Raw genomic sequence first — 23,712 nt, forward strand, 5'->3', positions numbered from 1 at the left:
CTTCCATATGGAGTATAGTGGCGTGGCCATAAGGCGATGGCTTGAAGAAGTGCGCGGCTAATAGCCTAGCGGCACTTGTCTCAGCCTTGCACTTAAGATGAAGGTCTATCGGTTCCAGGCCTAACATGGTGTCCAGAGCTGCCTGTGGGGTGGATTTGAGAGATCCGGTGACCCCAAGGCATGCTGTCCGTTGGACTTTACGGAGGTTCTCCAGGTGGGATTTGGTGTTAACCGCTTCCCACCATACCATGCCTCCGTATGTCAGGATGGGTCTTATTACCGCTGTATACATCCATTGGATGATGTGCGGCTGTAAGCCCCATGTTCGTCCAAAAGTCTTCCTACAGGTGTAGAAAGCTGCCATTGCCTTTTTCTTCCTTTCCTCCGTGTTTCTCTTCCAGGAGAGTTTGGAGTCAAGGATGACACCAAGATACTTGGCTTCGCTCGATAGCTTCGAGTGTCGTTCCACCGATTGCTGGTAGTTTGAAACTCGGTATCTTATATCTTCGTGAGAACAGCACCAGTTCTGTTTTTTGAGGATTGACCCCCAAACCGTTCTGGTGTGCCCAGCTGGCGGTAGTGGCCAGTGCAGATTCCAGAAGGTCACTGATTGTGGGCAGAAATTTACCCGTTACCAGTATTACTAAATCGTCTGCATAGGCCGTAACCTTATATCCGCTCCTCCCCAGCTGAAGAAGGAGGTCGTTGAGGACCAGGTTCCACAGTAGAGGGGATATAACTCCCCCTTGCGGAGTACCTCGTGTGACCGTCTTTCTTGACGAGGAGGAGCCTAGATTGGCGCTTATCGTTCTGCTTCTGAGAACACTGTCTAGCCATCCGGTTACCGTCGGGTGTGTGCCAATCTTGGCCAGTGCGGCCGTTATTGACTCGATCCTGACGTTGTTGAAGGCCCCTTCTATATCTAGAAAGGCCGCCAAGGCATATTCCTTATAGCTTAGACTCCTTTCGATATGCCCAACAACTTCGTGTAGTGCGGTCTCAACTGATCTACCTTTGAGGTAGGCGTGCTGAGCTCCACTGAACACTTGTTTGTCTAGCTTGGTTCTTATATATAGATCCATCAGTCGCTCCATCGTTTTAAGCAAAAATGACGACAGACTGATGGGTCTGTAGTCCTTTGGGGAGATGTGGTTTATCTTCCCGGCCTTGGGGATGAAGACCACTCTCACCTCCCTCCACCCATGGGGGACGTACCCAGTTAGGAGGCATCCTTCGAATATTTTCTTCAGCCATGGTAGTAGGTGCAGGCAAGTTGCTTGCAGCATGGCTGGTCGGATATCATCCGGTCCCGGTGACTTGTAGGGACTGAATGATTTAATGGCCCAGATAATCTTGTCTGGTGCCATTATATTTCGTATGAGATCCTCGATTTCCTCTCCTGGATGATCCTCAGTGTCGTTGGTGGCGTTGGATTCGTCACCGGTGACATCTGAGCAACCCGGGAAGTGAGTACTCATGAGGAGCTCCAGGGATTCTTGGCTGCTCTCTGCGAAGGTACCGTCCTGGCTGCGGAGCAGGCCTGGTGTGGTGGGTGCCTTCGACAGTACGCGTCGAAGCCTTGAGGCCTCAGTGGTACCATCTATGGCATCGCAGAAGGCTGCCCATGATTCCCTTTTCGCCCTCCTACAGGTGTTTTTGTAGGTATTGAAGCTGCGGCGATACTCGTCCCAACTTTCCTGTGTGTTTGTCACTTTTGCTTTATTGAAGAGTTTCCTCGATTCCTTTCTGACTTCGCTCAACTCCCGTGTCCACCACGGGTTGTGATTGGACTTTGGGGGTCGGCTGATCGGGCAGGATTTGAGAAACGCCATCTGTAGAGCATTAGTGACTGTCTGCGTAGCTTTCTCTAGTGCTTCCGTTTGAATTATGCCCCCTTCCGGTGGGTTAGGCAGCACCTTCTGTACGGTTGCGGAGAAGCGGTTCCAGTCTGTCCGCTTGAGGTTGCGGTAGGCCTTGGGCCTCTCCTTGTTCCATTTGATGCTGTACACTATCCTGTAGTGGTCCGAAAAGGAACACTCACTGGACACGTGCCAGTCATCGATGGTAAGGGAGTCGCTATTCGAGGCCAGTGTTATATCTATAACCTCTGCACGGTTCCTGTTGCGGAAGGTGGGGTGGTCTCCCCGGTTGCACACAACAAGATTTGTGGACAGAATGTACTCGAACAGCGACTCTCCTCTAGAATTTGTGCCCTTACTTCCCCAGAGGGAGTGATGGGCATTCGCGTCACAGCCTAAGACAATATCAAGTCCCTCCCTCCGCGCTTGGTGGATCAGGGCCCTGACATCCTCCGAGGGTGGGTCTTCCTCTTCGTACGGCAGGTATGCAGAGGCTAGGTATAGGTTTTTCCCGTCCTCCCTCTCACATAGTGCCACCGTTAGGTCCGGAGTGCTGTACCTGGAAGAAAACAGAACATTAAGCTCGTTCCTTACCACGATACAGGTTCTTGGCTTACCCGCGGGGTGTGGCGTGAGAAGGCGGTATCCGCGACCGTTCAGTCCCCGAACCCGTTCACTTACGATCCAGGGCTCTTGGATGAGGGCCACGTCCACCGCCTTCTCCTCCATAAACCGCAGCAGGTCCGCCGATGGTACACTTGAGTGATGCAGATTAATCTGCACCACCTTCATGCTGTTCAGCGGACCTGGGGTGTCGCGGTACTGCTACCGCCAGGGTGCCCATACCAAAGGATATGCGGCAGTCCGTTGCAAGGAGTTTGGCCAGGCTTTCTTGACCAATGCTGATCCAGAGTTCCTTGCCGTTCCCCTTGTCTCGCGCTATCGCTCTTGTGATGGTCCAGTCCGATGTCTCCAGGATCCGGTTCTGCGCCTTGATCAGAACGAGTGTGTCCTCATCCGCCTTAATCGGGGGAGGAATCCACACCTTCATGATCGTTCTCCTGGGAATCTGATCCGTCGGGACCACGCGGAGTGCCGCTCCTGGCCAAAGTTCACCAAAACCTTGGACCGTGGTTTTGAGAAACTCAAGAGTTTCTGCATTGCCACAGGCCACTGCTTTGGCTCCCTTATACCACTTGATACCCTTGAACTCGCAGACAAACGGGTTATCTGCGCGCACAATGGCATCCTTCATGGCGGTCAGGATCTCCGATTCTGCCTTCAGCCAATTTACGTCCGATATCTTCCCCTCTGGGTGACTTTGGTCGATAATGGCTACCTGCAGCTCGGCTGGCGATCCTAGGCTGGCCAGAATGTCCTCTGGTTTCGCCTTCTTCGACTCGGAAGCTTTTGTGGAGTCGTCCGTTCTCTGTCGCTTGAACCTTGGCTCTCGACCAGTCGGTTCCACCGGTGCCTTCTGTACAGAGGGCGTTGGTGGTGCCTTGGCACTCGCCGTGTTCTGCGTCAGAGGTGTGGTCTTCCCCCTCTGCTTCCCGGACAACTTTTTCCCCTTTCTCCCTCGCGCGTTCGCAGACGATGACGTTGAGGGTTGGTCCACCTTCGTCTTCGTGCCAGCTGATGCTGACGCTGAAGTTCGACGGTTTGGAAGGTTCTTGAGTGGGCCGCCGCTTGTGCGCTTGGGGGGCTTTGTCTCCGTTGGTAGGAGCGACTCCGTTAAGCCGCTCGTACCTCCGCACGTTTTGCTCGTGCTTCTTCTTGAGGCTCCTTTCCCTCGCCGTCAGCGTATCGGGGGGTCTTTGGACTAACCGCGGAGGTATTTTGCCGATGCCCTGTATCCCGACAGCCGTTTGCGTAGGGTCTCAGCCTCCGTCTTCTCATCCGTCACAGGTAGTGGACCCGAGTCGACCTGGATATTGGGAGCCGTGGCTTGTGGCTCCGCCTTCTGCGGCTCCTCGTTGTATCCGAGTCGAGAGAAGGCGGTAGCCAACTCTGCCTCTGACACTGAGGGACCAGTGAAGACGGAGCTTCCGTCTGTGGTTCCCGGTTCCAGATCCTCTATCGTCCCTTTCTGCCTGCGGATCCTTCTGTTGCTTGTGGCATTACACGATTTGGCAGCCAAGCACTCCACTGCCATCTCGGGTTTCCTGCAGTCACAGGATATCGACGCCGGGGGGCCTGCGCTCGCACCCCCAATCACCGCCGGTACTGGGTCTCCGACTCCCTGCACCTTAACTGGTTCTTCGTTACTGGACATTCCCCCATAACGGATGCGTTTTATCCCTACCGCCAGGGTGAACTACTTTTAGCTTCGGCGCTCCCCCAAGACCTGCCTGGCTTGGGTGGCCCTTCTGGCAGCATTACGCTACCGCCAGTAAAGCTCTTGGGTTCCTTACGCTTACTAAGCCCCCTCATCGCGGCAAGATGGTAGTTCTCCGAGGGGGTTCTCTTTGTCTTTCTTTGCTCTCTTTTTTCGATCTAATTTCTCGTATTTTCTGCCTCCACTTTCCAGCGCTCAAATGGCAGAAAACGGTTAAGTTCAAATCTGAGATACCAGATAATGGCTACCTGCAGCTCGGCTGGCGATCCTAGGCTGGCCAGAATGTCCTCTGGTTTCGCCTTCTTCGACTCGGAAGCTTTTGTGGAGTCGTCCGTTCTCTGTCGCTTGAACCTTGGCTCTCGACCAGTCGGTTCCACCGGTGCCTTCTGTACAGAGGGCGTTGGTGGTGCCTTGGCACTCGCCGTGTTCTGCGTCAGAGGTGTGGTCTTCCCCCTCTGCTTCCCGGACAACTTTTTCCCCTTTCTCCCTCGCGCGTTCGCAGACGATGACGTTGAGGGTTGGTCCACCTTCGTCTTCGTGCCAGCTGATGCTGACGCTGAAGTCGACGGTTTGGGGTCCTCAGTCACCGCCGCGTGTGCGCTTGGGGGGGCTTTGTCTCCGTTGGTAGGAGCGACTCCGTTAAGCCGCTCGTACCTCCGCACGTTTTGCTCGTGCTTCTTCTTGAGGCTCCTTTCCCTCGCCGTCAGCGTATCGGGGGGTCTTTGGCTAATACCGCGGAGGTATTTTGCCGATGCCCTGTATCCCGACAGCCGTTTGCGTAGGGTCTCAGCCTCCGTCTTCTCATCCGTCACAGGTAGTGGACCCGAGTCGACCTGGATATTGGGAGCCGTGGCTTGTGGCTCCGCCTTCTGCGGCTCCTCGTTGTATCCGAGTCGAGAGAAGGCGGTAGCCAACTCTGCCTCTGACACTGAGGGACCAGTGAAGACGAAGCTTCCGTCTGTGGTTCCCGGTTCCAGATCCTCTATCGTCCCTTTCTGCCTGCGGATCCTTCTGTTGCTTGTGGCATTACACGATTTGGCAGCCAAGCACTCCACTGCCATCTCGGGTTTCCTGCAGTCACAGGATATCGACGCCGGGGGGCCTGCGCTCGCACCCCCAATCACCGCCGGTACTGGGTCTCCGACTCCCTGCACCTTAACTGGTTCTTCGTTACTGGACATTCCCCCATAACGGATGCGTTTTATCCCTACCGCCAGGGTGAACTACTTTTAGCTTCGGCGCTCCCCAAGACCTGCCTGGCTTGGGTGGCCTTTCTGGCAGCATTACGCTACCGCCAGTAAAGCTCTTGGGTTCCTTACGCTTATAAGCCCCCTCATCGCGGCAAGATGGTAGTTCTCCGAGGGGGTTCTCTTTGTCTTTCTTTGCTCTCTTTTTTCGATCTAATTTCTCGTATTTTCTGCCTCCACTTTCCAGCGCTCAAATGGCAGAAAACGGTTAAGTTCAAATCTGAGATACCAGGCGAACAGAAACCATCAGAAGGTCGTTGTTTTTTTTTAATTTGTCTTTTTTCTTGTGTCTCTTTGTCTTTCATTGCTCTCTTTTTTCGCTCTAGTTTCTCTCATTTTCTGCCTCCACTTTCCACCGCTCAAATGGCAGAAAACGGTTAAGTTCAAATCTGAGATACCAGGCGAACAGAAACCATCAGAAGGTCGTTGTTTTTTTTTAATTTGTCTTTTTTCTTGTGTCTCTTTGTCTTTCATTGCTCTCTTTTTTCGCTCTAGTTTCTCTCATTTTCTGCCTCCACTTTCCACCGCTCAAATGGCAGAAAACGGTTAACTTCAAATCTGAGATACCAGGCGAACAGAAACCATCAGAAGGTCGTTGTTGTTTTTTTTATTTCTCTTTTTGTCTTGTTTCTCTTTGTCTTTCGTTGCTCTCTTTTTTCGCTCTAATTTTTCTCATTTTCAGCATCCACTTTCCACCGCTCAAATGGCACAAAACCGTTAAATTCGAATCTGAGATACCAGGCGCACAGAAATCAGCAGAAGGTCGCTGGATTTTTTAATTTTCTCTTTTTTTCTTGTTTTTCTTTGTGTTTCGTTGCTTTTTTTTTCGATCTAATTTTTCTCATTTTCTGCCTCCACTTTCCACCGCTCAAATGGCAGAAAACGGTTAAGTTCAAATCTGAGATACCAGGCGAACAGAAACCATCAGAAGGTCGTTGTTGTTTCTTTTTATTTCTCGTTTTGTCTTGTTTCTCTTTGTCTTTCTTTGCTCTCTTTTTTCGATCTAATTTCTCGTATTTTCTGCCTCCACTTTCCACCGCTCAAATGGCAGAAAACGATTAAGTTCAAATCTGAGATACCAGGCAAACAAAAAACAGCAGAAGGTCACTGCTTTTTTTAAATTCTCTTTTTTTCTTGTTTCTCTTTGTTTTTCGTTGCTCTCTTTTTTCGCTCTAATTTTTCTCATTTTCTGCATCCACTTTCCAACGCTCAAATGGCAGAAAACCGTTAAATTCGAATCTGAGACACCAGGCGCACAGAAATCAGCAGAAGGTCGCTGATTTTTTTTAATTCTCTTTTTTTCTTGTTTCTTTTTGTCTTTCGTTGCTCTCTTTTTTCTATTCAATTTCTATCATTTTCTGCCTCCACTTTCCACCGCTCAAATGGCAGAAAACCGTTAAATTCGAATCTGAGATACCAGGCGAACAGAAATCAGCAGAAGGTCGCTGGATTTTTTAAATTTCTCTTTTTTTCTTGTTTGTCTTTGTCTTTCGTTGCTCTCTTTTTTCGATCTAATTTTTCTCATTTTCTGCCTCCACTTTCCGCCGCTCACATGGCAGAAAACGGTTAAGTTCAAATCTGAGATCAGGCAAAGGTCACTGCTTTTTTTAATTTCTCTTTTTTTCTTGTTTCTCTTTGTTTTTCGTTGCTCTCTTTTTTCGCTCTAATTTTTCTCATTTTCTGCCTCCACTTTCCACCGCTCACATGGCAGAAAACGGTTAAGTTCAAATCTGAGATACCAGGCGCACAGAAATCAGCAGAAGGTCGCTGGATTTTTTAATTTTCTCTTTTTTTCTTGTTTCTCTTTGTCTTTCGTTGCTCTCTTTTTTCTATTCAATTTCTCTCATTTTTGCCTCCACTTTCCACCGCTCAAATGGCAGAAAACCGTTAAATTCGAATCTGAGATACCAGGCAAACAGAAATCAGCAGAAGGTTGCTGTTTTTTTTAAATTCTCTTCTTTTTTTCTTGTTCCTCTTTGTCTTTCGTTGCTCTCTTTTTTCGCTCTAATTTTTCTTATTTTCTGCCTCCACTTTCCACCGCTCAAATGGCAGAAAACGGTTAAGTTCAAATCTGAGATATCAGGCGCACAGAAATCAGCAGAAGGTCACTGCTTTTTTTAATTTCTCTTTTTTTCTTGTTTCTCTTTGTCTTTCGTTGCTCTCTTTTTTCGCTCTAATTTTTCTGATTTTCTGCATCCACTTTCCACCGCTCAAATGGCAGAAAACCGTTAAATTCGAATCTGAGATACCAGGCGCACAGAAATCAGCAGAAGGTCGATGGTTTTTTTAAATTCTCTTTTTTTCTTGTTTCTCTTTGTCCTTCGTTGCTCTCTTTTCTCGATTAAATTTCTCTCATTTTCTTCTGCCTCCACTTTCCACCGCTCAAATGGCAGAAAACGGTTAATTTCAAATCTGAGATACCAGGCGCACAGAAATTAGCAGAAGGTCACTGCTTTTTTTAATTTCTCTTTTTTTCTTGTTTCTCTTTGTCTTTCGTTGCTCTCTTTTTTCGCTCTAATTTTTCTCATTTTCTGCCTCCACTTTCCACCGCTCAAATGGCAGAAAACCGTTAAATTCGAATCTGAGATACCAGGCGCACAGAAATCAGCAGAAGGTCACTGCTTTTTTTAATTTCTCTTATTTTCTTGTTTCTCTTTGTCTTTCGTTGCTCTCTTTTTTCGCTCTAATTTTTCTCATTTTCTGCCTCCACTTTCCACCGCTCACATGGCAGAAAACGGTTAAGTTCAAATCTGAGATCAGCAGAAGGTCACTGCTTTTTTTAATTTCTCTTTTTTCTTGTTTCTCTTTGTCTTTCGTTGCTCTCTTTTTTCGCACTAATTTTTCTCATTTTCTGCCTCCACTTTCCACCGCTCACATGGCAGAAAACGGTTAAGTTCAAATCTGAGATACCAGGCGCACAGAAATCAGCAGAAGGTCGCTGGATTTTTAAATTTTCTCTTTTTTTCTTGTTTCTCTTTGTCTTTCGTTGCTCTCTTTTTTCTATTCAATTTCTCTCATTTTTGCCTCCACTTTCCACCGCTCAAATGGCAGAAAACCGTTAAAGTCGAATCTGAGATACCAGGCGAACAGAAATCAGCAGAAAGTCGCTGCTTTTTTTAAATTCTCTTCTTTTTTTCTTGTTTCTCTTTGTCTTTCGTTGCTCTCTTTTTTCGCTCTAATTTTTCTCATTTTCTGCCTCCACTTTCCACCGCTCAAATGGCAGAAAACGGTTAAGTTCAAATCTGAGATATCAGGCGCACAGAAATCAGCAGAAGGTCACTGCTTTTTTTAATTTCTCTTTTTTTCTTGTTTCTCTTTGTCTTTCGTTGCTCTCTTTTTTCGCTCTAATTTTTCTCATTTTCTGCATCCACTTTCCACCGCTCAAATGGCAGAAAACCGTTAAATTCGAATCTGAGATACCAGGCGCACAGAAATCAGCAGAAGGTCGATGGTTTTTTTAAATTCTCTTTTTTTCTTGTTTCTCTTTGTCCTTCGTTGCTCTCTTTTCTCGATTAAATTTCTCTCATTTTCTTCTGCCTCCACTTTCCACCGCTCAAATGGCAGAAAACGGTTAATTTCAAATCTGAGATACCAGGCGCACAGAAATCAGCAGAAGGTCACTGCTTTTTTTAATTTCTCTTATTTTCTTGTTTCTCTTTGTCTTTCGTTGCTCTCTTTTTTCGCTCTAATTTTTCTCATTTTCTGCCTCCACTTTCCACCGCTCACATGGCAGAAAACGGTTTAAGTTCAAATCTGAGATCAGCAGAAGGTCACTGCTTTTTTTAATTTCTCTTTTTTCTTGTTTCTCTTTGTCTTTCGTTGCTCTCTTTTTTCGCACTAATTTTTCTCATTTTCTGCCTCCACTTTCCACCGCTCACATGGCAGAAAACGGTTAAGTTCAAATCTGAGATACCAGGCGCACAGAAATCAGCAGAAGGTCGCTGCGTTTTTTAAATTTTCTCTTTTTTTCTTGTTTCTCTTTGTCTTTCGTTGCTCTCTTTTTTCTATTCAATTTCTCTCATTTTTGCCTCCACTTTCCACCGCTCAAATGGCAGAAAACCGTTAAAGTCGAATCTGAGATACCAGGCGAACAGAAATCAGCAGAAAGTCGCTGCTTTTTTTAAATTCTCTTCTTTTTTTCTTGTTTCTCTTTGTCTTTCGTTGCTCTCTTTTTTCGCTCTAATTTTTCTCATTTTCTGCCTCCACTTTCCACCGCTCAAATGGCAGAAAACCGTTAAATTCGAATCTGAGATACCAGGCGCACAGAAATCAGCAGAAGGTCGATGGTTTTTTTAAATTCTCTTTTTTTCTTGTTTCTCTTTGTCCTTCGTTGCTCTCTTTTCTCGATTAAATTTCTCTCATTTTCTTCTGCCTCCACTTTCCACCGCTCAAATGGCAGAAAACGGTTAATTTCAAATCTGAGATACCAGGCGCACAGAAATCAGCAGAAGGTCACTGCTTTTTTTAATTTCCTTTTTTTCTTGTTTCTCTTTGTCTTTCGTTGCTCTCTTTTTTCGCTCTAATTTTTCTCATTTTCTGCCTCCACTTTCCACCGCTCAAATGGCAGAAAACCGTTAAATTCGAATCTGAGATACCAGGCGCACAGAAATCAGCAGAAGGTCACTGCTTTTTTTAATTTCTCTTATTTTCTTGTTTCTCTTTGTCTTTCGTTGCCTCTTTTTTCGCTCTAATTTTTCTCATTTTCTGCCTCCACTTTCCACCGCTCAAATGGCAGAAAACCGTTAAATTCGAATCTGAGATACCAGGCGCACAGAAATCAGCAGAAGGTCACTGCTTTTTTTAATTTCTCTTTTTTTCTTGTTTCTCTTTGTCTTTCGTTGCTCTCTTTTTTCGCTCTAATTTTTCTCATTTTCTGCCTCCACTTTCCACCGCTCAAATGGCAGAAAACCGTTAAATTCGAATCTGAGATACCAGGCGCACATAAATCAGCAGAAGGTCACTGCTTAATTTCTTTTTTTTTTTTGTTTCTCTTTGTCTTTCGTTGCTCTCTTTTTTCGCTCTAATTTTTCTCATTTTCTGCATCCACTTTCCACCGCTCAAATGGCAGAAAACCCTTAAATTCGAATCTGAGATACCAGGCGCACAGAAATCAGCAGAAGGTCACTGCTTTTTTAAAATTCTCTTTTTTTCTTGTTTCTCTTTGTCGTTCGTTGCTCTCTTTTTTCGCTCTAATTTTTCTCATTTTCTGCCTCCACTTTCCACCGCTCAAATGGCAGAAAACCGTTAAATTCGAATCTGAGATACCAGGCGCACAGAAATCAGCAGAAGGTCGCTGTTTTTTTTAAATTCTCTTTTTTTCTTGTTTCTTTTTGTCTTTCTTTGCTCTCTTTTTTCTATTCAATTTCTCTCATTTTCTGCCTCCACTTTCCACCGCTCAAATGGCAGAAAACGGTTAAGTTCAAATCTGAGATATCAGGCGCACAGAAATCAGCAGAAGGTCACTGCTTTTTTTAATTTCTCTTTTTTTCTTGTTTCTCTTTGTCTTTCGTTGCTCTCTTTTTTCGCTCTAATTTTTCTCATTTTCTGCATCCACTTTCCACCGCTCAAATGGCAGAAAACCCTTAAATTCGAATCTGAGATACCAGGCGCACAGAAATCAGCAGAAGGTGGATGGTTTTTTTAAATTCTCTTTTTTTCTTGTTTCTCTTTGTCCTTCGTTGCTCTCTTTTCTCGATTAAATTTCTCTCATTTTCTTCTGCCTCCACTTTCCACCGCTCAAATGGCAGAAAACGGTTAATTTCAAATCTGAGATACCAGGCGCACAGAAATCAGCAGAAGGTCACTGCTTTTTTTAATTTCTCTTTTTTTCTTGTTTCTCTTTGTCTTTCGTTGCTCTCTTTTTTCGCTCTAATTTTTCTCATTTTCTGCATCCACTTTCCACCGCTCAAATGGCAGAAAACCGTTAAATTCGAATCTGAGATACCAGGCGCACAGAAATCAGCAGAAGGTCGATGGTTTTTTTAAATTCTCTTTTTTTCTTGTTTCTCTTTGTCCTTCGTTGCTCTCTTTTCTCGATTAAATTTCTCTCATTTTCTTCTGCCTCCACTTTCCACCGCTCAAATGGCAGAAAACGGTTAATTTCAAATCTGAGATACCAGGCGCACAGAAATCAGCAGAAGGTCACTGCTTTTTTTAATTTCTCTTTTTTTCTTGTTTCTCTTTGTCTTTCGTTGCTCTCTTTTTTCGCTCTAATTTTTCTCATTTTCTGCCTCCACTTTCCACCGCTCAAATGGCAGAAAACGGTTAAGTTCAAATCTGAGATATCAGGCGCACAGAAATCAGCAGAAGGTCACTGCTTTTTTTAATTTCTCTTGTTTTCTTGTTTCTCTTTGTCTTTCGTTGCTCTCTTTTTTCGCTCTAATTTTTCTCATTTTCTGCATCCACTTTCCACCGCTCAAATGGCAGAAAACCGTTAAATTCGAATCTGAGATACCAGGCGCACAGAAATCAGCAGAAGGTCGATGGTTTTTTTAAATTCTCTTTTTTTCTTGTTTCTCTTTGTCCTTCGTTGCTCTCTTTTCTCGATTAAATTTCTCTCATTTTCTTCTGCCTCCACTTTCCACCGCTCAAATGGCAGAAAACGGTTAATTTCAAATCTGAGATACCAGGCGCACAGAAATCAGCAGAAGGTCACTGCTTTTTTTAATTTCTCTTTTTTTTCTTGTTTCTCTTTGTCTTTCGTTGCTCTCTTTTTTCGCTCTAATTTTTCTCATTTTCTGCCTCCACTTTCCACCGCTCAAATGGCAGAAAACCGTTAAATTCGAATCTGAGATACCAGGCGCACAGAAATCAGCAGAAGGTCACTGCTTTTTTTAATTTCTCTTTTTTTCTTGTTTCTCTTTGTCTTTCGTTGCTCTCTTTTTTCGCTCTAATTTTTCTCATTTTCTGCCTCCACTTTCCACCGCTCAAATGGCAGAAAACCGTTAAATTCGAATCTGAGATACCAGGCGCACAGAAATCAGCAGAAGGTCACTGCTTTTTTTAATTTCTCTTTTTTTCTTGTTTCTCTTTGTCTTTCGTTGCTCTCTTTTTTCGCTCTAATTTTTCTCATTTTCTGCCTCCACTTTCCACCGCTCAAATGGCAGAAAACCGTTAAATTCGAATCTGAGATACCAGGCGCACATAAATCAGCAGAAGGTCACTGCTTAATTTCTTTTTTTTTTTGTTTCTCTTTGTCTTTCGTTGCTCTCTTTTTTCGCTCTAATTTTTCTCATTTTCTGCATCCACTTTCCACCGCTCAAATGGCAGAAAACCCTTAAATTCGAATCTGAGATACCAGGCGCACAGAAATCAGCAGAAGGTCACTGCTTTTTTAAAATTCTCTTTTTTTCTTGTTTCTCTTTGTCGTTCGTTGCTCTCTTTTTTCGCTCTAATTTTTCTCATTTTCTGCCTCCACTTTCCACCGCTCAAATGGCAGAAAACCGTTAAATTCGAATCTGAGATACCAGGCGCACAGAAATCAGCAGAAGGTCGCTGTTTTTTTTAAATTCTCTTTTTTTCTTGTTTCTTTTTGTCTTTCTTTGCTCTCTTTTTTCTATTCAATTTCTCTCATTTTCTGCCTCCACTTTCCACCGCTCAAATGGCAGAAAACGGTTAAGTTCAAATCTGAGATATCAGGCGCACAGAAATCAGCAGAAGGTCACTGCTTTTTTTAATTTCTCTTTTTTTCTTGTTTCTCTTTGTCTTTCGTTGCTCTCTTTTTTCGCTCTAATTTTTCTCATTTTCTGCATCCACTTTCCACCGCTCAAATGGCAGAAAACCGTTAAATTCGAATCTGAGATACCAGGCGCACAGAAATCAGCAGAAGGTGGATGGTTTTTTTAAATTCTCTTTTTTTCTTGTTTCTCTTTGTCCTTCGTTGCTCTCTTTTCTCGATTAAATTTCTCTCATTTTCTTCTGCCTCCACTTTCCACCGCTCAAATGGCAGAAAACGGTTAATTTCAAATCTGAGATACCAGGCGCACAGAAATCAGCAGAAGGTCACTGCTTTTTTTAATTTCTCTTTTTTTCTTGTTTCTCTTTGTCTTTCGTTGCTCTCTTTTTCGCTCTAATTTTTCTCATTTTCTGCATCCACTTTCCACCGCTCAAATGGCAGAAAACGGTTAAGTTCAAATCTGAGATACCAGGCGCACAGAAATCAGCAGAAGGTCGCTGTTTTTTTTAAATTCTCTTTTTTTCTTGTTTCTTTTTGTCTGTCGTAGCTCTCTTTTTTCTATTAAATTTCTCTCATTTTCTGCCTCCACTTTCCACCGCTCAAATGGCAGAAAACCGTTAAGTTCAAATCTGAGATATCAGGCGCACAGAAATCAGCAGAAGGTCGATGGTTTTTTTAAATTCTCTTTTTTTCTTGTTTCTCTTTTTCTTTCGTGGCTCTCTTTTTTCTATTCAATTTCTCTCATTTTCTGCCACTTTCAACCGCTCAAATGGCAGAAAACCGTTAAGATACCGTTGAGATACCAGGCGAACAGAAATCAGCAGAAGGTCGATGGTTTTTTTAAATTCTCTTTTTTTCTTGTTTCTCTTTGTCCTTCGTTGCTCTCTTTTCTCGATTAAATTTCTCTCATTTTCTTCTGCCTCCACTTTCCACCACTCAAATGGCAGAAAACGGTTAATTTCAAATCTGAGATACCAGGCGCACAGAAATCAGCAGAAGGTCACTGTTTTTTTTAATTTCTCTTTTTTTCTTGTTTCTCTTTGTCTTTCGTTGCTCTCTTTTTTCGCTCTAATTTTTCTCATTTTCTGCATCCACTTTCCACCCCAAATGGCAGAAAACCGTTAAATTCGAATCTCAGATACCAGGCGCACAGAAATCAGCAGAAGGTCGATGGTTTTTTTAAATTCTCTTTTTTTCTTGTTTCTCTTTGTCTTTCGTTGCTCTCTTTTTTTATTTAATTTCTCTCATTTTCTGTCTCCACTTTCCACCGCTCAAATGGCAGAAAACCGTTAAGGTCGAATCTGAGATACCAGGCGAACAGAAATCAGCAGAAAGTCGCTGCTTTTTTTAAATTCTCTTCTTTTTTCTTGTTTCTCTTTGTCTTTCGTTGCTCTCTTTTTTCGCTCTAATTTTTCTCATTTTCTGCATCCACTTTCCACCGCTCAAATGGCAGAAAACCGTTAAATTCGAATCTGAGATACCAGGCGCACAGAAATCAGCAGGTCACTGCTTTTTTTAAATTCTCTTCTTTTTTTTTCTCTTTGTATTTCGTTGCTCTCTTTTTTTATCTAATTTCTCTCATTTTCCGCCTCCTATTCAACCGCTCAAATGGCAGAAAACCCTTAAATTCGAATCTGAGATACCAGGCGCACAGAAATCAGCAGAAGGTCGCTGCTTTTTTTAAATTCTCTTTTTTTCTTGTTTCTTTTTGTCTGTCGTAGCTCTCTTTTTTCTATTAAATTTCTCTCATTTTCTGCCTCCACTTTCCACCGCTCAAATGGCAGAAAACCGTTAAGTTCAAATCTGAGATATCAGGCGCACAGAAATCAGCAGAAGGTCGATGGTTTTTTTTAAATCTCTTTTTTTCTTGTTTCTTTTTGTCTTTCGTTGCTATCTTTTTTCTATTCAATTTCTATCATTTTCTGCCTCCACTTTCCACCGCTCAAATGGCAGAAAACCGTTAAATTCGAATCTGAGATACCAGGCAAACAGAAATCAGCAGAAGGTCGCTGTTTTTTTTTAATTCTCTTTTTTTCTTGTTTCTCTTTTTCTTTCGTGGCTCTCTTTTTTCTATTCAATTTCTCTCATTTTTGCCTCCACTTTCCACCGCTCAAATGGCAGAAAACGGTTAAGTTCAAATCTGAGATACCAGGCGCACAGAAATCAGCAGGAGGTCACTGCTTTTTTAAATTCTCTTCTTTTTTTTCTCTTTGTATTTCGTTGCTCTCTTTTTATACCCGTACTCAAAAAAGAGTTAAGGGGTATATTAGATTTGTGGTAAAAGTGGATGTGTGTAACGCAGAGAAGGAAAATTTTCCGACCCCATAAAGTATATATATTCTTGATCAGCATCAATAGCCGAGTCGATATAGCCATGTCTGTCCGTCCGTCCGTCCGTCCGTCCGTCTGTCCGTCTGTCCGTCTCGATGAGCGCCTAGATCTCAGAGACTATAAGAGCTAGGGCAACCAAATTTGGTTTCCACACTCATGTGATATCACACTGCTACAAGTGTATTTCAAAATTTTGCCCCGCCCTCTTCCGCCCACACAAAGGACGAAAATCTGTGGCAGGCACATTTTTAAAGATACGATAAAACTAAAAACGCATTATCGTAGAGAATGCCCATATCTACCAGACTGCCGAATCTGAATCAGATCGGATCATAATTATAGCCAGAATGAAGAAATTAATTTTCAGTCGCTTCCCCTACCCCCTCCTGCCCACGACAACACAACTCATTTTCCATCTCGCTCGCACACTCTGTCGCGTTCAGTGCGCGAGCAACCCCTAGCGGAGGAGATGTAGAATCTAAATGGTACATGTAGAATATACATGTTAGATGTATAATATAAAAAGTATATGTAGATGTAGATAACAGATGTAGCAAAAAAATGTAAAATGTAAAATTTTTTTTTTTTCTAAGATTCTAAAAAATCATATGCTCAAAAATGTATATATTGACTGAGTACGGGTATAAGTAGAGTCGCGTCCCCAGAAGCGACTCACACGTTCCTTCTCGTTTTTAATAATTATCCGATAGTTTTCAAATTAAAAAGTTGGCTAGAAATTGTCTGAGTGCATGATTATAATAAATTGCGTGACAATATCTTTGAAAATGGGCGCAAAAAGTCTATAACGTATCGCTTTGAAATTTAAAATATATATACTTAAAACTCCAAAGAAAATTTGGACAAAATGCTCGAAACTTTCCCTAACGTTTTAAGTATGTTTACATATATATTTCAAATTTCAGAAGGATGCTGCACTGCGTTAAAAAGTTGCAGACTTTTGGCTCCCACTTGAAATGAGAATTTTTGACCCGCCCCAATGTACATGATCAATGATCGACATAAACTCGTTTAAACACTGTCCAGTTCCCGTTACTGACTGATATTGTTCTCTTGACTGGAATTCTATCTCATATGTACTTTTAGTTGAAATTTCAACATATTTAGATAATTCCTTTCAGTGGTCGCGCATAGCTATCCCTTAAATATTCTCGACCTCGTAGCAGGACTCCGACTCCGGCTAAGTCCGATGGGTGTGAAATAGATTCATATAACAGAACTAACTTACAAATATTGTATTTTAAAGATTTTATTGTGTGTTTGTATGTCAAAATGAATGGAAGCCGTAACCGATTATTAATCTGTGCTGTGCAAAATATCCGTATAAAATGTAATAGAAGCGAGGTGATCATTTTAAAAAGGTTTTGGAATTGTTATCCATTTGAAATGTAGTCGGAAATCAGAACAGCAAGGTAAACAATACATTTGTACTGTAATATGTGCAGAACAAGTGAAATCGGTTTTTTTTTTTTTTGCTTGTTTGTTACTGAGGGCATTTTAAAAATCATGTACGGAATATTATACACAAAAAAAAAAGTTGTGGGATCAAAATGGATTACATTGCCTGGAAATCGAAAAGTCAATCATAATTAAACCGAATTCAAATACGAATTTTGGACTTTTTAATCTCGTTTAGATCCGGAAATCCTGATGCACTCCTGGCATTACTTCACATTTGATTTTGTGTTGCATAGTGTATTTTTTAGATTTTTAAAGCGATAATAAACACATAACAATTTTTTTTGTATTTATATACTAATATAAAGTAATGACCGTAGCTAAAAAGAGCGCATGACAGCGCAATGCAAGAAATTTATGTTTTTTGTACCTTGAATTTCAAAGTTGCAGGAAAATTCAAAGTCAGAGTGGACGATTAGGAAGCAGAGGGCATGGGCAGACATCACTCCAATTAAGTAAAGAGCATTGGGCAAACCAAATCGTCTAAATATTTTATGGCTTGTCATTGGAGCGATGTTGTGGTATAAATGTGAACCTACTGCTGCTACGTCAATATTCTGGATAAAAAATGAATGATCAAATTCATTAAAAATCATTCAATTAGAATTAGAATCGGGCAAATTTTCCAAATTAAATTATTTTCGAAATTCGAGGTTCCGAATGGCTAATATTTGGTAAGCCGATTGATGATCGTTCTTGTATCATCAATCAAATTTAATTCGTGCTTTGATACTGTTAATGGAAATTATTAAAGCGCTCATTGAAATGAATTCAGAGCCGATTGAATCAATTCAAGTTCGTTTATTTGTCTACGTAATTTAAGCGATCTAAACTGTATTGTGAGTTGTATACCTGCCTGGTGAACTGCTGATGGACCCAAAACTTTGTAAATACGATGGGAGAATATGGGCGATTTTGTTCACTTTGAAGGCAACAAAACATAATAAAAAATGGAAATATGGAAAATCAAAAAGGATTAATTTAACACAAATACCATAAATATTTTTTTTCAAATCAAGTGTGTGTTTATTTTGGTTTTTGGTACTTGCTATGGGCCATGGATGTCGTTGATGTCGAATCAATTTAATCTGAAGATCTTAAAGGGCTAAAGGACAAGGTCTGGGGCAGAGCCCTTTCTGCTGCTTTGTGTTGGGCATCCAATGAGTTTCGAGCAGGAATGCGAGTAAGCTTGAAGATATTGAAGATCAAGTGATTTGGTTTGCCTTACATGAATTTAATTGCTGTCCTGCGATAGTGTCTCATGTGTGTGTCTTGTGTGTGTGCCTGCACCGCGCTAAAAACTCAATGTTACATAAAAATAAATAAACAAGCACCTCGGGCTAGAGAGTGAGCCGAAGTCTCAGCAAACAGCACAGCTGCCGTGGGATGAGTTTGGCTTTTCATCTGCCTTGACCACACTGCAAAAGGTTTCCAATTTATAATTCAGTCGAGTTGCTCTTTTGTCTTCTGATACGCAACTTACGCCATTTCGTTCCCATCCGAAGAGACGTCCTCTGGGCGGTCCGCTTGGTCCCCTGGAATATCTTCCATGTCCAAGTCAATTTCCCCCAATTCCATGGTAATCTCAGCCAGCTGCAGGAAGGTTTCTCTCGGCTCAGCTGGCACTCAGGAGGATAAACCGAAGGAGCACTTACCCCTGCGGCTATTTCAAGTCGCGTTTGCTCGTAGATGGCGCACAGCTCGTGATTGCGTGCCAGAACGCCCTTGTAGGCGTTCAGTTTGTCTTCCCACCGCTTCTTACGCATATTGATCTCCGCCATGTCGCGGGTCACTTTCGGGACTCCCCTGGGGGTTTGTAAGATCTCTACGATCTGTACGCCCGACTGGTAGTCGTCCTCGTCGTCCTTAGCCTCTAGTGGGCCAATCTTCAAGGCCTGGGAACTGGCCTCGTACGGGCAAATCTTTGAGCTCTCATCCGCACCCAACTGTGAACTATTTTCGTCTGTGCAGGTCTCTCCGCCCTCATAGCAAACCAAAGAGGAGTCGTCGGAGCTTGGGGGAATCTCTGAGCTGTTCCCATGCCCATACGTAAGATGATCGACGTGTGATGCAATCTCTGGGCCCTCTTCGGATCCCCCGACGAATGGGGCCACTTCAAGGCCCTCATCCAGAGACAACTGGGAGCTATCGGCGTTTAGGAGCATCTCTGGGGTCTCCAACTTGGAGTTCCCCTCGTGTGGGCAATCGGCATTGGCCCGATAACGAACCAGCTGGGATTTCTGCCCATCCAGGAGCACCTCCAGGCCTACACGCGGGCTGAACTGCTGGGGCATGCGATTCATTGTACGTTCGGAGAGTGTTGAGTTGAGTGACAGACAGACTGTCAGTCCAGTGGTGAGGGTCTACGCAAGGCTTGCCCAGACACTGACAGTCAGGACCCTGGAATTGGACTAGGCGGGGAAACTGGCCCCAGGGAAATAAATGGACATTCCTTCGAGCGGTGGAAAGAGGAGGCAGAAAATGAGAGAAATATGATCGAAAAGAGAGAGCAACGAAATACAAAGGCTTTCGACTTTGCAACTTTGTCAATAAATTTATATTTATTACGATAAAATTATGTACAAACGTATATCTTTCTATATATACATATATATGCAGATTATTGGTATTTATGTACATACATGTATATTGATTTTTTACCAATTTTGTATCATATGCATTGATTTTTACTTATGTATATAAATATTGTCTAAATGCCGTCGTCATTCGACTTCGTTTCTGCCGTACTATCAACTTTGTCAATAAATTTATGTTTTTTTGATTCCATAAAATAAGTGATTTTAACTAAAATAATTTTATATATGTATTTACATATGTGAATGAATATGAAATTATGAAATATAATTAAACTATATCCGAGGATGTCTTCGAGGACTTTTTCTGGCGTTAGCCACTCCGATTTGTGTCTCAAATGTATTTAAATACGTACGCTGAAAACTAAGCTGCACCACTTTCGTTGTACACTGATAAAAAAAGGCATAGTAAAAATAAGTACATTTATATTTGAATTTAAAATGCGATTTTTAAATACAAACATAGTCAAATTAAGTAGAATTAATTTTGATTCAAACATAATTGTATTAAAATGGCCTTTTTAATGCGATCTTAATACAAAACACTTTAAAATAAATATAATATAATATAAGATATAAGATAAGATAATATATATAATATAAGAAACATATTAAATTTATGTATGAAATATATTTAATTTAAATATTTTCATATTCATATCAAAATGTAAGTGAAGAAAATTCAATTTTAATACAACCACTATTGGATGAAAATCAATGGCATACATATTAAAATCTAAGTGAAAATATTAAAGGCTTTTTTCTATCAGTGTATGAACTGGCACATCTATATACTGTATGGTTAGTGGTTTTGGGCAAAACTCAGTTTTTTTTACATAGGTTTAGCATAGGGGCCTAGTGGTGGAAAAAAGTTGAGTTATGGTTGCGTTTCAGTTGCGTTTGTTCGAATCGTAGAATCGAATTTCAACCCTGTTCGCCAATCGTGTGAACTATCACCACTAGAAACAACAAAAATACATGTTACCTACATAGAAAAATAAAGGAAACATGTCAATTGGCATATATTACTTCAAAATGATACTTTTAGCCAATTAGTGTTGATAGTGTTCAGTCGAAGAGTTCAGCCACTATTTGTGAGAAAATTCAAGCCAGTAAAAGTTAGTTACTTACTTTGTTTTTGCAGCTAAGCCTAGTACTCAGATCCAAAAACTGTTTGCTAGCAAACGAATATCATATATTCTTCCAGCGGCCAGTTGTGTGACCAGAGGTGTGCACTGCATTCCGTACGGTTACACTGCTCAGACCGCTGCTTGGTTTTGTTTAAAGTTAATAAAATGGACTTCTTCGGCTGGGGTCGCTCTTCCCCAGGCATATCCTTGGCTTCCCAACATTTTATTGGCAGGGTAATGTGTCTGACTATCAGCAGCAGCAGATGGCGACGCCTCCCGTGCCGGACACCGTGAATAAAAAATGTTTTGAAAACAATATTTGTTTTATATTTATGAAAATTAATAAAAATTATAAGTTATAGTATCCATATAATTGTCATTCATATAGCACTGCATTAATTAGATTATATTTGTCTACATTATTAAAATATTTCATTTGGTTTTGTGTACTCTTATTGCAATGTTTGCTTCGTGTTTGCTGGCAAAATATATCAAATTGATATAATTTTCGAGGTGGGTCTAAACATACCAAAAAAACAAGCAACTACTTCGGATACTTTTCCAGTATATACCGACCTTTTTTTTGTTGATCTGAGTACTGCCTTCCGTACAGAGCCTGGAAAACAGTTTTTGCCGTAAACAAAATCTTATCAGTTTCATACGAATATCAACCCTGATTCTGTTCGCGAGGTGTTTTTTTCGGTCTGAGTACTAGGATTTAGTCAAGTCTAGTGTGATGCGGCCATTACCGATAACGATTGGCAAACATGTCAAAATAAATTCAAACATTGCCACGTCTTAGTAACATTTTGCTGTTCAACACTGACAAGCAGAAAGTTCTGCAATATTTCTTTCTGTCTGTCAGTGCGAGAAAATTCTCATTAATCATTAATTTGTCAACGACACAGGTCGTATTTTCGTTTCGGGGAAAAGTTTTAAAATGTGTGACAATATAAATAACGAGCTAAATCAAGACATGGACGATAACCAAGAGGCACCCAATCATGCAAATGATTTGGCTGTTGATTGTATGTTTCGTAAAAACTGTAGTCAGTTGTTTTTGTGCTAAATTGTATTTTCTTGCCAGTTCCCAATGAAGCAGAGTCTCTATTAGACGATCAATCCAACTTTTCTGCTATTGTGGACTATTACTTGCTCAGTAATAACGTACCCCAACCACCGATTGGGATGGACATCACCTTGAACCACCAAATTGAAACTGGAACACCCATAACTTTTGCATTTACTGGTAAGTAAACTAAAAAATTGTTATAAAATGTATTGAGCTTATTTTAATTTTTAGGTGGTCACCATGTCACGATTACCACAGCATCCAATCAAGTAGACATGGTTCTCAGCCCGCCTCATGATCCTGGCCGGGTTCATGTGCAGATCGATTCGCCTGGCCCAAATTCTCGTCTGACCAACAACAGTTCGAATTCGATGGCTTTCGTTGAACTCTGCTGCGGAAAATGCCTTACTAAAATTAACCAATTAGAGCATATGCGTGCCACCACCTGCGGCCATGTATTCTGTGACAGTTGCCTGCAACAGGCTCTGAGCGAGAAGGCCAATTGCCCCAAATGCGATAAGCCCGAGGTGTATAATAATTCCATACGTTTATTTTGGTGTGGACATTTTAATCCTTGAAATGCAGTTTCGCTTTCTTTGGACGTGAGGTGCAGAAGAAAATGAGAAGTTGGAGAAAACTAAATAATAAAAATCTTAGCACTGTCTCCTACAAGGTTTATAAAAACTACAATAAATAAATAAATACAATCAAATGTACAATCATAGTTTACTTTTTACAACAATCTGTTTTATTTCTTTTCTTTTAAGCTCTGGAAAATTCACTATTAAATGCGTATACTTATAACTCCTTTTGGCTGAGGTCCTTTTTTGCGACGTGAAAATATTAGATCCATATATAAGGCGTTGCATACCGAGCGCACCTCAAATTGCTATAAAAAAAAACTATTTTTTTTCAAATTCAGTGTCTAGTAGGCTATGCATCTAAAATAAAATTACACAATAATGTAGTTAATATAAAAACACAACCATTTAAAAATGCCTAGTCTAATTAATGAAGAGTTATCGGAGGAGAGGCCAACTATCGTTTTGCCCGTGTACCCAAAGCCACTGCCGGAGCGGGATATCAGCCTGAGGGTTGATGAGAATGGCTTTAGTACTTTAGAGAAGGCTGCACTGCGCAATGCTTGGCGTTTTATTGAGCCCTTTCAACGTCGCTATGGGCAGGACACATTTTATGAGTAATCTTCAGCATGCAATTGCAATTGCCATCTTGTGATACTTAACTAATAACAATTAACCATCATGTATGCATCAGCTTTCTTACGGAACATGAGAATTTGATCAACTCCTTTCGAATAAATGAAAAAATTCACATGAGTAAGCTTCATGGGCATGCCACCGCTATGATGAGACTTCTCTCGAAATTGGTGCAAACCTTAGATGAGAATCTGCAGTTTCGTTCGAGCCTGGATGAGAATCTGCCCTTTCATCTGACAAGCGGCATCGACGTCGATTACATGAAGGTAGGAAATTCCCATTCAAAAATTTACAGTTTTTAAGCATGTTTATCATTTTACAGATGCTGGCAAATGCCTTGAAGGATTACTTGCTGGCGTCTCCGGTCATACAGAAGCATAACTCCTGCACTCTAACCACTGCGCTTGAAAAATTGGTGACAATTGTCGGTGAATATGCTGAGGCAGATGATGCCCGGAAGAAAGCCTTGTCTGGGTTCTACCGAAACACCAATACTAATATCGTACCCGTACCCGTACCTAAAAGTGAAAGGGCATCCAGTGTTAAGAAGTCTTTGGAACCAATCGAATAGTCCTAAAACACAGGAATAAAATGGCGAAAATTACTTACTCTCTTTAATTTAGTAGGTAATGAATATTTTGTATTTCCATTTTTAATTAAGATGTACATTTTTTAGCATGCTGTGGAAAATCCACAAAAGAAATTATAATGTAAATATATTTTCCTAAAATTCGATGTTTTCTGTTCTTTACACTTTACTCTGAGTTGTGTTC

General features: G+C 41.8%; 3 protein-coding genes across 3 annotated transcripts; 2 read left to right on the plus strand and 1 right to left on the minus strand.

The window, feature by feature from the left end:
- Window positions 1–18,139: 18,139 nt before the first annotated feature.
- LOC111080935 lies at window positions 18,140–19,284 on the minus strand. Its single transcript, XM_022376800.2, has 3 exons — window positions 18,582–19,284; window positions 18,410–18,519; window positions 18,140–18,344 (listed from the first exon to the last, which is right to left on the minus strand). The coding sequence occupies exons 1-3, from the start codon at window positions 19,227–19,229 to the stop codon at window positions 18,287–18,289; spliced, it is 816 nt and encodes a 271-aa protein (XP_022232492.2). The 5' UTR covers window positions 19,230–19,284; the 3' UTR covers window positions 18,140–18,286.
- Window positions 19,285–21,461: 2,177 nt separating this feature from the next.
- LOC111080931 (E3 ubiquitin-protein ligase complex slx8-rfp subunit slx8-like) lies at window positions 21,462–22,438 on the plus strand. The gene is made up of 3 exons (XM_022376797.2): window positions 21,462–21,678; window positions 21,738–21,899; window positions 21,954–22,438. Exons 1-3 carry the CDS (start codon window positions 21,591–21,593, stop codon window positions 22,298–22,300), a joined length of 597 nt encoding a protein of 198 aa, XP_022232489.1. The 5' UTR covers window positions 21,462–21,590; the 3' UTR covers window positions 22,301–22,438.
- Window positions 22,439–22,644: 206 nt separating this feature from the next.
- Window positions 22,645–23,706, plus strand: LOC111080929. Its single transcript, XM_022376794.2, has 4 exons — window positions 22,645–22,920; window positions 22,998–23,205; window positions 23,262–23,561; window positions 23,616–23,706. The coding sequence occupies exons 1-3, from the start codon at window positions 22,718–22,720 to the stop codon at window positions 23,508–23,510; spliced, it is 660 nt and encodes a 219-aa protein (XP_022232486.1). The 5' UTR covers window positions 22,645–22,717; the 3' UTR covers window positions 23,511–23,561; window positions 23,616–23,706.
- Window positions 23,707–23,712: the final 6 nt, after the last annotated feature.

The sequence above is a fragment of the Drosophila obscura genome, unplaced genomic scaffold, assembly GCF_018151105.1.
Source record: "Drosophila obscura isolate BZ-5 IFL unplaced genomic scaffold, ASM1815110v1 contig_192, whole genome shotgun sequence".
In the NCBI taxonomy this organism is placed as follows: Eukaryota; Metazoa; Arthropoda; class Insecta; order Diptera; family Drosophilidae; genus Drosophila; species Drosophila obscura.

Bases quoted from the DNA above. Each gene is read 5' to 3' on its own strand.
- LOC111080935 (XM_022376800.2), bottom strand. From the start codon at position 19,229: ATGAATCGCATGCCCCAGCAGTTCAGCCCGCGTGTAGGCCTGGAGGTG. The intron at 18,520-18,581 runs GTAAGTGCTCCT...ACCTTCCTGCAG, and splicing joins GACTTGAAATAGCCGCAGGG to CTGGCTGAGATTACCATGGA. The intron at 18,345-18,409 runs GTAAGTTGCGTA...AACCTTTTGCAG, and splicing joins TCGGATGGGAACGAAATGGC to TGTGGTCAAGGCAGATGAAA.
- LOC111080931 (XM_022376797.2), top strand. From the start codon at position 21,591: ATGTGTGACAATATAAATAACGAGCTAAATCAAGACATGGACGATAAC. The intron at 21,679-21,737 runs GTATGTTTCGTA...TTTTCTTGCCAG, and splicing joins AAATGATTTGGCTGTTGATT to TTCCCAATGAAGCAGAGTCT. The intron at 21,900-21,953 runs GTAAGTAAACTA...TTTAATTTTTAG, and splicing joins CATAACTTTTGCATTTACTG to GTGGTCACCATGTCACGATT.
- LOC111080929 (XM_022376794.2), top strand. From the start codon at position 22,718: ATGCCTAGTCTAATTAATGAAGAGTTATCGGAGGAGAGGCCAACTATC. The intron at 22,921-22,997 runs GTAATCTTCAGC...TGTATGCATCAG, and splicing joins GGGCAGGACACATTTTATGA to CTTTCTTACGGAACATGAGA. The intron at 23,206-23,261 runs GTAGGAAATTCC...ATCATTTTACAG, and splicing joins TCGACGTCGATTACATGAAG to ATGCTGGCAAATGCCTTGAA.